This window comes from Triturus cristatus, chromosome 6, assembly GCF_964204655.1.
Source record: "Triturus cristatus chromosome 6, aTriCri1.1, whole genome shotgun sequence".
Lineage (NCBI taxonomy): Eukaryota > Metazoa > Chordata > Amphibia > Caudata > Salamandridae > Triturus > Triturus cristatus.
Window position 1 is genome coordinate 190,834,452 of NC_140589.1, and position 12,356 is coordinate 190,846,807.

The 12,356-nt window shown below is 44.6% G+C and overlaps 1 protein-coding gene across 1 annotated transcript in view; it reads left to right on the top strand.

The window, feature by feature from the left end:
• Positions 1–12,356, top strand: part of LOC146816616 (serotriflin-like) — a 138,148-nt gene that overhangs the window by 58,610 nt on the left and 67,182 nt on the right. Inside the window, exon 6 of the mRNA XM_085609146.1 lies at positions 8,106–8,196. Within this exon, the coding sequence (XP_085465272.1) occupies positions 8,106–8,196 (91 nt within the window). The remainder of the gene's footprint in view (positions 1–8,105; positions 8,197–12,356) is intronic.

The window sequence follows — 12,356 nt, forward strand, 5'->3', positions numbered from 1 at the left end:
ATTTGGCAAAATCAGGAGAAATCACTCAGAAAATGGGGAAGTGGCATGGCAGCGAAGCAGCATGGGAGAGCTATGGCCTTTCATGACATCTAGATACTATCCGAATGTCACAAATGTTAATCAAGAGATGTGCAGGGTAGCAAAAATGTGTGTCTCACAACTTTGTATATATATATATATATATATATATATATATATATATATATATATATATATACAAACACACCCCTTCAATCACGAAAGGTAAGGGGCCACTCAGTTTCGAATCCTTTTAATAGGACTGTAGACATTATGCATTTTGGCGTTGACCGCCTTCTTCAGATGCCTCTGCATTCACGGCGCTGCTCCGCCCACACCTTTGATTGTCCTGACGTGCTCCCATTGGTTTGAGAGCTCAGCCCCACGATCGCCTGTATGCACGCCCTCTGTAGTTTTTGAATCTTAACCACAGGTCCCAGAATTCACTTGGTTGGGATAGGCTGTGCGTGGGGAAGACAAAGTTTGTGTCCATGTCACCAGGGTAAAGGTGACAATTGTAAAGGCGGATGGTCCTGTGTTGGAAATAATGTCCTTAGGCTTCCTGGGTCCCCTTAACATTCAAGCCCCCTATGTGGATCTCATTTGAGATGTCATCAGTGATGTCACCGACCATGTCATGAATTATGTAATATGTGAAGTCATCAGCAGTGCATTGCAGGGGTCCGAGTTATAGTTAGTTGAACTAGCTATAACGGCGGAATTTGTATGGTTTTGTAAGAGTGAAATGTCCAACTAACTATAAAGTCCCTGAAACCTATAGTTTTTTCAGTGAATTTCTAAGGTTTTTTAAATGCTAATTTCTAACTGTAACGTGCCTGAAACATATGGTTTTTTCAGTGAATTTCAATGTTTTTTTAAATGCTAATTTCTAACTATAACATCCCAGAAACCTATGGTTTTTTCAGTGAATTTCAATGGTTCAATGCGTGGCCCCCCTCCTCATGCCAATTATGGCCCCGGGGACCCCATCACCTGGGGCTGGGCTGCCGGTTTTAAAATTATTTATTTATTTTTTCCTTAGGGAGGGGGGCCATGTTGCCCCCTCCCAAGGCACGTCTGGCCCCAGGGACCCCATCTCCCGGGGCTGGCCTCTCTGTTGGGGACCGTGGGGGAGCCCCAATTTCCCCATGGTCCCGTTGGCTCCCCGCCTCCTGCGGAAGCCGGCTTTGCTTTTCCACAAGGGGAGCTGCTAACATGCAGCTCCCCTTGTGGAAAAGCAATCTGGTTTGGATTTGGGAAGCGAGAGCAGGAAACCTGCTCTCGCTTCCAAAATTCAAACCAGTGTTTGCTATGACAGGGTGGGAGCTGCACGGCTCCCGCCCTGCCATAGCAGACAGCAGTGTCCTGGGGTTGGGCACCCTGGGACACTGCAGGAGCTGGCCCTGGGGGGGGTGGTGGTCCAAAGGGCCATCGAAGGCTCTGAAGGGGGGCCGCGTGGCCCCCCTCCCAACGTGTTTGAAGCCCCAGGGAGGTGGTGGTCCCCGGGGCTTGGGGGTCCGTAATGGACCCCCAAATTTAAATATACAGTGCCCCAGGGAGGTGGTGGTCCCAGGGGCATGTGGGGGCACTCGTGCCCTCCCCACACATTTGTTTATTGTTTTTAAACTGAGCCCTGGGGAGGTGGCCTCCCCACGCATTTTTTTCAGTGCCCCAGGAGCTGGCCCACCCGGGGGCTTAAATACAACAAAGCGTAAGAGCCCACGCTTCATTTTTTAAAATTTTCTTTGCTGGATTCACGACCCAAGCGTGAATTCAGCCGATTTATTTAAAAAAAATGCTTTTTTTAAGGGACCCCCTGAGCAGGCCTAGGGGGTCAGTCTTTTCTACGCTGCCCCCTTTTCTTGTTTTTCACCTTTTTTTTAATTCTTTCCTTGTGACTCGGTAACCGAGTGTTGGTAGCCAATCAGAGTGAAGCTTGTTTCATGAGGGTTCGCAAACCCTCCCCTGTGCTCAGATATCGATATTTTTCCTTTTTTTAATTTCTCAGGAACTACTGAACGGATTTACATCATTTAAAAAAAGGGCTGTTTCTGAACCAAGGGCTACCTTTTTGCCAAATTTGGTGTAATTCCGTTCAGGCATTCGAGCTGTAGCCTGTTCCAATTTTTCCTATGGAAATTAACATGGGGAAACTGCGGGCCATTCCTTTTGAAAATTTCGCAAAGATTCGTCAACCGGTGCCAAAGATATTAGGTAAAGAAAAAACGCTATTTGAATAGAAAACGAGATCCTAACTATAACTACCTACTGGCGACCGCCAGTAGGTAATATATATTTTTTTAGTGTTACTAGCTTCTTCAATTGGAAAAATGGTCAGGTTTAAAACAGAGTGGCGAAAAAGGCAAGACATTCAAGCTACAGCTCATTGCCACAGACAGCAGTGGGCAACCCGCCTCTGCTCAGTAACAGCGCACACTGAGGGGCTTATTAATGAGACACTTCCGTCGCCAGAGAGTCACTTTTTTTGAAGCTCCTGCGGCGCAAGCCTTTCAATCATATTTATGATGCGACGCAAATATACTCTGCGTGGCTTTGCATGGCCTCAGATAATGAATTAGTCAAAGCTGTGCAAGTCGCTGCATTGCTTTAGTGTGTCAAGGAAGCATTCCATAGGTGTTGAAATGGGTGTTCCCATGCAGCACCCATGGAATTTGAAGCTGCACCAGATTTACTTAATCATGTAAACCTGGGGCAGCAATACAACCTTATGCCTCCCCAGAGCAGGAGAAATATTTACATTTCTCCTCGTTTATTCCTCTTTCCATTTGTGCTGCATTCTGCAGCAAACATGGAAAGAGGCAAATGCCTTGCAGGATTGATTTTGTGGTGGAAGGAACCCCTTACTGCACAAAAACAATCCTGCCTGCAATGAAGGCACCCCTTGCACCGTGGCATATATAATCTTTATTGTGTGTCCTCTTCCTGGTCCCAGCAGCCTTTGGGACAGACTCCTATCCAATGCCTGTGCTACAGTGCAGTAATGTGCTCTTCCTGAAGATCTCGCTTTTTGCCTTGTCAGTGGTAAGCTTTAGACAGTTGGTCTTCACACAGTGAACTTGACCCAGGTACTGGGAATCTTTCCAGTGAGGGAGAAAATGAGTTGTGTGTCATCGGCGTAGAAGAGGATGTTGATATTGTGAGATTGGATGATGCTGGATAGAGGGATCATGTATGCGTTGAAGAGGGTTGGGCTCAGAGAGAATCCTTGCAGAACTCTGCAGGTCACGGTCACCCGAGGGGTTCAGTGTAAGCCTGGGTGAAGCACTACGCTACGCTCGCGTAGTTTGCGAAGTTCGCGCTACTTCGCACTACGCGAACTGCACGTAGCACAGTGCGAACACGCGTAGCGTAGTGTTGCGTAGTGCTGCGGTAATTTTTTGCTTGCTCGCGGTCCTCAACGTCAAGCAAGCAAAATGACATCCCGGCAAGACTTTTTCCTTGTTCGCGATCAGCAACATCAAGTTGGCGATCGCGAGCATGGAAAATAAACCTCCCGGCGAGATTCCCAACGCGAGGAGGTCAGGTTTCTCATTGCGAGGGGTCGCGTATGCTCGCGACCGCTCGCGATGAGAAAGTACCAGTTCGCGTTGAGAAAGCTGCCGCTCGAATAAAAATCTACTCGAGCAGCAGAAAACTACAGCTCGCACTGTGCAAGATGCCATTTTCAATGATTGCACAGTGCCGGTTGCTTGTCCGCACTGTGCAATCATTGAAAACAACATCTTGCACAGTGCGAACATGTTACTACGCAGTTCGCAAAGTGCTACGCGTAGCTCGCGTAGTGCGAACTTCACTTTGCGTAGCTTCGCGAAGTGCTACTTCGCGAACTACGCCCACCCTTAGTTCAGTGCCAGGCAGACTGATTGGGTCTGAAGTAGCAGATCCATCAGAGTGTGTGTCCTTAGATGTGGTGTCGGCGTTGGAAGAAGATGGCTTGGGAGACTGTGTCAAATGCATCGGAGTAGTCAAGGAGGATGAGGGCCACCATGTCTCTTCTGTCCAGAGTAATGCAGATTACATTTTTGGCAGTGATGAGGGCAGTTTCTGTACTATGGTTGGGTCTTAAACCTGACGGAGTGATGTCGAGTAGGTAGTGGTTGTTGAGGTAATTGGTGAGGTGCCTGTTGATGATTGACCAGGAACATGTTTTGGATACACCGGTTTGAGCCAGCACCTTTATTACCTGCTGTGAGAGCCATCACCTTGTACAAATGCTGTGTTTGTAGTATAGCAAGAAAATTATTTTGGAAAGGGGATCATCTTAAACTGGTTTCAGATCATTAGGCAGTGGATCAACATCGTCAGTTTGGAATATACGTATTAAAACAGGAACAAACCACCCTACTTTTTCAAACTCCTTCACTGATCAAAAAATGTAATATCCTACAGAATACTAAAAGCATGGTGGTGAGACCAGGGCTGGTGCCTGCATGGCAATCACATTCCCAGAGATAGAACATCATTTGAAGTCTGCGTAACATGCTGGAGTAGGGGAGGGTCAGTCTAGCACCTAGAAGCTTGCTTGCTCAGAAAAGGAAAGAGTATGCCAGGCCCTGTTGGCGGAGAGTTGGTTTATTAGGAGAATTCCAGCTATGTTTCTCCATTGTGGAGTACACAGAAGAGACTGACTACTTTAGGGAGCTTAAATGTTACCAACCAAGATAAGAGAGATCAGCTGGTCTCCCTCCGTGATTCATGTAGTGCATTTCATGAAGAAACTTGCAACTCAAGACTACCATGCTGTCTAGCATATCTGAAGTTTATCTGATGGGGAAGAGGGCTGCCACTGTTCATCAAGGGACATGCTAAAAGGATTTCCATTATTGCTGTACTGTGGAGTTCAGACCTTCACCTAAAGACTTTGACTGCCCAGGAAGACAGTACCCACGAACCAGGCCAGCCACTGGGTGCACTCAGGTGCCTCCATTGAGGAATGAGGCTGACCCACAGTGCCTCAGGCATGAAACAGACAAGCACACATACCAGAGCTGCTACAGTCATATCCCCGACAAATAATGAAGGTCTGAAAGAAATAGACTCAGACTGTTTCTTGAAATATTACAACCCATTTGTGTCGAAGCCTAGCAATATCAACGTGAATTTGTTTAGCTCAGGATTACACAAATTATCCTAAGGGTTGACATTGCCTAGTGATTACTTAGTGAACTCACAAGCGTGCTAATGATGCCCAACACTGATATCCCCTTAAGATAATCCAGATCCGGGGAACACATAGGACTAAGGAAGGAGGCAATGGTTTGATTTCTAAGTCCCAGGTTTCTCAGGAGGTGAGGAGTACACTTTGACACAGCCAGGACCTCAGGAACAGCACTTGTGGGTCAAGACTCACTCCACCAAAAGTCACCAGCAGGGTCAGGTCCAGTTGGAACTGGTCAGCTGGGCTTCATGAAAAGGGTTTCTTGCACATGTTGTGTCCCTCTAGCTTAACAGGAGCTCGGCCAATGGACACTTGGAGTCCACTTCTTTATCTTGGGTACAAGCAGGTTCACGACCAGCATGTAGAGTGCTCCTCACATGCCTCGACAGTAGGTGTAGTGCTTCTTCTGTCTTCCACAGGTCCAGTAGTGGTCTGAAGAGGATGCCTAGGGGTGCTATGTTTATACCTGGCACTAGCACATGGGTGGGGCTGAAGCATGGCCCTTCCCTAACAAATAGGTAAAAAATATCCTACTTTTGCAGCAGTTCCTTTGTGCCCTACTACAAACAATACCACAGTGCACATCTCTACCTAAAACCCAGGATGGTAGAACATTTCTTTCCCTGTGCACAGCTCCTCTGCCCACCCTTGAGGTGGGGCCAAGGAAATGTGCAGGCTTTCCTCAAAAACAGTTCTGGTAGCAATTCCCCTCACTCTGATCCTGGTGCCTGACTGCCTCGGGGAACAAGGGAAAGGGCCAGCTTTATCTGCTTGTTACAGGGTAGGGCACTTTGAAGATAATTACGTTCCAGGGCAAGCCATCCTTAGCTGATTTCATGACTATTTAACAAATCACAAAATTGTGAATTGCTGGAGGGGTCTGTTTAGGGCGTTGTCACTGTCAAGACATGTTTAGCAATAAACTTTTACATGTCCTACTCTTAAATAATATTCACCCTTCCTTATGGGCACTTAAGGCTATTTAGGGGTGACTTGTTAAAATATATAAGGAGGGTTTGGCCTGTCAGAAGGGGTTATTTTGACAAGTCAAATTTGCAATTTATACCTGCACAGTCAGTTTACTCGTGGCCAGCCTTCAACCATGTTTTGCACTGTGGCTCTACTGGTGCACAATATGTGCTGCAGCCCACTGGTGACATTTATCTTACAAGGCCTGGGAACACTTTTTACCCTATTTTAGAGAGTTACAGGTAAGTTAAATAGCCAGTTTTGTCATGTTTTAGAGTTCAGAGCACATTCACGTGGGCCTGGTTAGTATATTCCAGGTGTACAGAGTAAAAATAAAACACAGCAATAAAATCTGCCAAAATGGGGATGGGGTGATCAGGCATAAAGGGGCATTTTCCTAGACTTCTCTTTACCTAAAATAAGCACTGTTTGGTGGATTGTTGTGTTCTGAGTCTTTTGTGATCCCCCACTGCCACACTACCTACCTGAGAAGTGTTTGGCTGATAGACCTTGCTACCCTTAAGGTCAAGATCAGAAAGGTGATACTTGGCCTAGTTTACTCATTAGGGCAGCCCTCAACCACCACCATAATCCTTTGCTGTGCCCTGAACCAGGCCTCACACTTCCTTTAGAGAAAAGGTGAAAATGAGAGTAAAAAGAAAAGTGTTGGTTACAGCACCTTTATCAGCCTTTTTTTGCTGTCCAAGAATTTCATCTATTTTAATCAATGAATGAAATTGAACAAATTGCCTCTTTAACTATTTGATGCCTTTGTATGCTAATTCACTTATACAATTTCATGCGTTTAAAAGTCACCTCATAGTGTCAGGAAGTCATGTTGGTTAAACATCTGACCTAATTGGGTGACGTTGACAATATAACATTGTTTCATGGATGTGTGATGTACGAAATACAGAGATATGTTTCTGCATATTGTATAAAAACGAGCCTGCAGCTCACTTTTGAGCTTTATAATGAACCTGCTGAGTGTAAAATGCTGCATATTTGATTCACAGGGCCGTAGCACCAAATGTGAGCTCTACTGGTGGTGGCCACAGTTTTGGGCACATTGGTGTCTTAAGTGGTTAAAGAGCTGGGACAGTGTTATTTTACTAATTTAGAGAGTGATGCATCGTTGTTAGTCACAGGAACTTTCAGTGTGCAGCTTTTAGCTGGAGATATAACATACTTCATTGACATACCAAAAGTAAATAACTAAACAGAACACAATAATATAGCACCACAATTAAAATAACATAGCACATCACATAAAACAGTCAAAACAAATAGCAACAAAAACTGCAGTACGACAAAACAAAATCACATTGCAATAATGCAACCCAAAAAGACAAAAGCCAGACCACATTACCAGCACAACCACATGGAATGCAGCAAGAGGCAGATTTACACATTAGTCATGCAGTGCTGCATTGATTGACAGGGAGAAAGAAGGTCTGCTCTCCTCACTAGCTCTGGCACCCAACCAGACTGCCTATTGCCATTTGCACACCTTTGCACCACATTGCAACATCTAGCATAGTTTTTGTACTGGAAGGGTATCATTCTGGTAAAAGCTACTATACTAGCACAAACATTACAACTTTCCCCACAAATAAAAACAACAAACAACAAAAAGCAAATCTTACGCTGGAAAGTAGATCCCAAATAAACATGTTGCATTAGTTGACATGAACCCAGCACAAAATGTTAGGAGATATGCATATCCTAAATGTGCAGAAACATTCTTGTCACAGATTATCAACTTCTATAATATGGTGGAAATAGGTGTTTGGAGAAAACACTACCTTAATAACCTACCATTATCCGGCCATGTTTGACAACTGCAATCCACAGAAATGTTCTACCACTACTGAGGAAATTGGCATCAGTTTTGTATTTAGTTTAAAAGTTATATTTGTTATATATCTTGTTACTTTAGAAATGGAATCCTGAAGCAGCAAAAACTGCTGCACGTTGGGCGAGTGGCTGCAAACAGGATCACAGCGAGAGTGATAAGAGAGTGATTAAAGGTAAATTAAGCAACTTTTCGATTACAGCATCTAATCTTGCTCTTTTTTGACACCGACAATGTGACCCATGCCATAATTTACTTTTCAATACAGTAATCCATATTTGTAAAGTGCAAACATATCACCCCTTAAGGTTTCAAGGTGCTGGGGGCCATTGGGGAGATTAAGTGAGCTATTGCCCAGAGTCACATGATGCTGTGCTGAGCTGCCGCCAGCGAATGAACCCTGAGTCCCAGGATCTAGAGTCAGCTGCTCTGGCCGCTGCGCCACACCTCTCAACATTATGCGACAGAGGTTGCATAATGTTGCTCATGCAGCTTGTGCGTGGAAGGCAACTATTCTTGATGGCCATTAGAGGTGGGGCATAGAAGACATTATTCCAAGGGTCTCAATCTTTTCACGGCCCCCTGCTAGTCTAGCAAAATGTATCTATTGATCTGGAACAAGCCTGTCCTCTAACATGGAGCTGCTGTGTTTCCTTGGAAAGTTATTATTTTGATCCCTTCGAGCAGGCGTCTGGACCGGGCAGGTTTCCAGTGCCGTCACCTGAGCAACCCCCCTAGATGGTGTGGGCCTCCTACGCCGCTTTTTAACTCAAGGAGTAATCCCAACTCTTTCTATAGGTCAAGTGCAAAGGGGGCACAACAGACTCCTTTTTCACACATTACCTGTTTAGGAGACACTTCGCTCCCCCCCCTGTTTGCCTAGTGAGAGGGTGATTTTTTACCCCCCTCACCACACATAGTCTGGGCACCTCTTCCCACACTTTTCACCTCTACTGGTCCTGATGAAACGCCATGGATCATTCTGATCACTAAAAGGCGCGAAACATGTCGACCATTTGACCTTTATTTCCAGTTACCACAGACACATAACGTCTTGACAAGTAACAATTTTTTTTTTTTTCACGATTTTTATTGTACCAAGGGTACCGTCTTATTAAAATAGCCTCCCAGGTAACCCTTAGGTATTTTTATCCTTGCACACACTACCCTCATCACTACTCCCCCTCCACATACCCGCATGCACCCATCGGCAGCTCTCTAAAAAGATCTCCGCTAAAGAGACCCTTCGGGGGACCCGTAGGGCATTGCACCGCCGGCCCGACGAGGAGCACCGCCCGATGATGAAGCATGACATCCCTCGGGATGTGTGAGGGCAACAAGAGACACTTTTGCTGTCTCCCCCCATCCAGAGTACATCACCCTAGACCAAAAACCCATAGATTTATCTCTTTTTCTTTTTTTGCTTCTTGTTGAGGTCTGGTCTTGGTTGACTTTCAACCATACCGACCCTGGAACAGTGCCTTCTAGTGATTACCCTATTGACTTCTCGGAGCATAGGCACTGGACCATTAACCAGCTCCTGGTCCCCCCTCTCTTTTTTTTGATACATTATTTTGATCCCAGCATCAAGTGCTTCTATTACTAGGGGTCCCACAAAGAAATATTTGACAGGTGTCTTACAAAAATTTGGAAAAGAAACAATTGATGGACGGAATGCTGGACAATGCAAATATTCACCCCCAGTCACAAGGATCTGGGTTAAATCCATCATTCTTTTGCTCACCACACCACCCCGGTTTGGACCTAGCCACACGCAAGTCAGTCTTGACCCTGTTCCTTGTGGGAACAGTCCAGTCCGAATTGCCAAGCCAGGTCCTTCCTGGATGGGTTTGCACAGACGTGGGTCCCGTGCTCACTACACCACTGGATTCAAGCTAGCCTCGCTGATGAAGGGTGATGCCCTGAAACTGGTCCCAGGATGCATGTTTCCGATTCAGGGAGGACCTGACTTGGCAGTTCAAGCTGGATTGTTTCCACAAGGAACAGCACCAAGACTGATTTGCATATGGCTGGGTCCAAACTGGGATTGTGTGCTGAGCAAAAGAATGATGGATTAAACCCAGATCTTTGTGACTGGGGGTGAATGTTTGCATTATCCAGCATTCCGTCCATGAATTGTTTCTTTTGCATATGTCGCCCTAAGTGGGAAGGGTATGCCCAGATGTGGGTCACGTGCTCACTACACCACTGGATTCAAGTTAGCCTGGCTGATAAAGGGTGATGCCCTGAAACCGGTCCCAGGATGCTTGTTTCCTGTCCAGGGAGGACCTGGCTTGGCAGTTCGGGCTGGACTGCTCCCACAAGGAACAGGGTCAAGACTGATTTGCATATGGCTGGGTCCAAACCGGGGTGGTGTGGTGAGCAAAAGAATGATGGATTTAACCCAGATCCTTGTGACTGGGGGTGAATGTGTGCATTGTTCAGCATTCCATCCATCAATTGTTTCTTTTACATTAATTTTGGACATAGCTGCTCTTCTTAGGGAGTTAGGTAAACATATACAATATAAATGTGGAGTCATTAAAACTTTTCAGTCTTTTGAAGCAAACTCTAGGCTTTTTATTTAACAATGTAACAAATTGTAGTTTATCTCTTAAGACCATACAATGATGTCAGCAACAGCTCACAAAACACATCTGAAATTTCATCTTTCTGTGCACCAGTGACAGCTTACTGAATTGGTACCACGTATGGTGCATACTTTGGTAAAAACAAACTTACCCTGCCCTGTGCCCTGACCATTGGGTTGTGTCCCAATGACATGTGGCATTATCGACTGAACCCAACTCAAATATCTCCATAAGTCATGGCTCCTCTTGTGCAGCAGGCTTATCAATGCTCATCAGTATACGTTTAGTCCTTATAGAATCCTGAACTGATTTATAATTGATCCCGTAATAAATTGATGGATAACTGTGTGCTACCTGTAAACTGTATTGATTTTGAAACTCGAGGACAGTAATTTCAGTAAATTAGAATTTAGACATAAAAACATGTTAGAGAGGATAGAGAAGGTCATATTAGAGAAATGTATTATTAAATGTGGAAATCTGTACAGAAATCTAATCGTTATTGCTTGCAATTTTCCCATAATTTTGAACAATATTTCGAAAAGAATTATGCAATTTTGCATAGCAAACCTCAATGAAAAATTGTGCACGCCATAAAAACCATATTAGTTTGCTTGTGAAACACAACTGGAAGCCCTCGCAGAACTTAATTTTATGACTCAGCCTTAGGAAGTATTTTCTGAAGACGCAGGATTAGCTATCATTTGTTCAGGAGATTGAGAGTGGCACCATGGTCCACAGATGTGAGAGACTCACTGCATTCGACTTATGGTGTATTTTACTACAGTGCCAAGAGGCAGTGGGGCCCAGTTTCCACCTTTATATTAGGAACCATGGTACCTTTGCAATGCCATTGCTTTTTATCGTCTCCATTCATGAAGACTATTGAGACAATTCTCTTCTAAGGATAAAATGGGTGCTATTTATTACAAGTCAAATATAGTAATATGAAACAGAAATCGAAAAATTCAAGTTGAAGTTTAGCAATGCCATTTCCCTAAAATATTTCAGAAAAATTCAAATTGTCAGACTATGGACCGTTGTACTCGTAATAAGGCCCCAAAGGTGCTCTGTCGCACTAGGAGGAAAGAAGAGTTGTGAGAAGTTGTGTTGTTGGTTGAATGGGAGGAGACCCCTGCTCAAGAAGCAGCCACAATCCCAGTAGAGAACTGCACTGGACCATTAACCAGCTCCTGGTCCCCCCTCTCTTTTTTTTGATACATTATTTTGATCCCAGCATCAAGTGCTTCTATTACTAGGGGTCCCACAAAGAAATATTTGACAGGTGTCTTACAAAAATTTGGAAAAGAAACAATTGATGGACGGAAGCTGTGCTTAACTCTTGACACAAAAAGAAAGCAGGCTTCATTTAGAGACTATATGTAAAGTGTTTGTGACACACAAATAGTAACAAGTGAAAACACACCACAAGAAAAACCCTGCACCAACTCAGAAAAATAGAGTAAATTTTAATAACCAGAGATATATAAATCCAATCGGAAGAACCAGAGTCATAAACTCATAAAGTTTTTTGCAAAACACTAGCGCTTAAAAGCTCAAAGTTCCAACCACATATATCAGGTCGCCCGAGACCCGGTCAAATAAAAAAATACAGAAAAAGTGGATTGAGCCCAGTCGGTGTTTTCCATCAGACTTAGATGAGGTTTTGAAGAAAATGTTCGAGAAGGTAGAGTTCAGGAGGGCAAGGCTGCAGCGGGGTCTGAGGAAGGAGAGTTATTGTCGG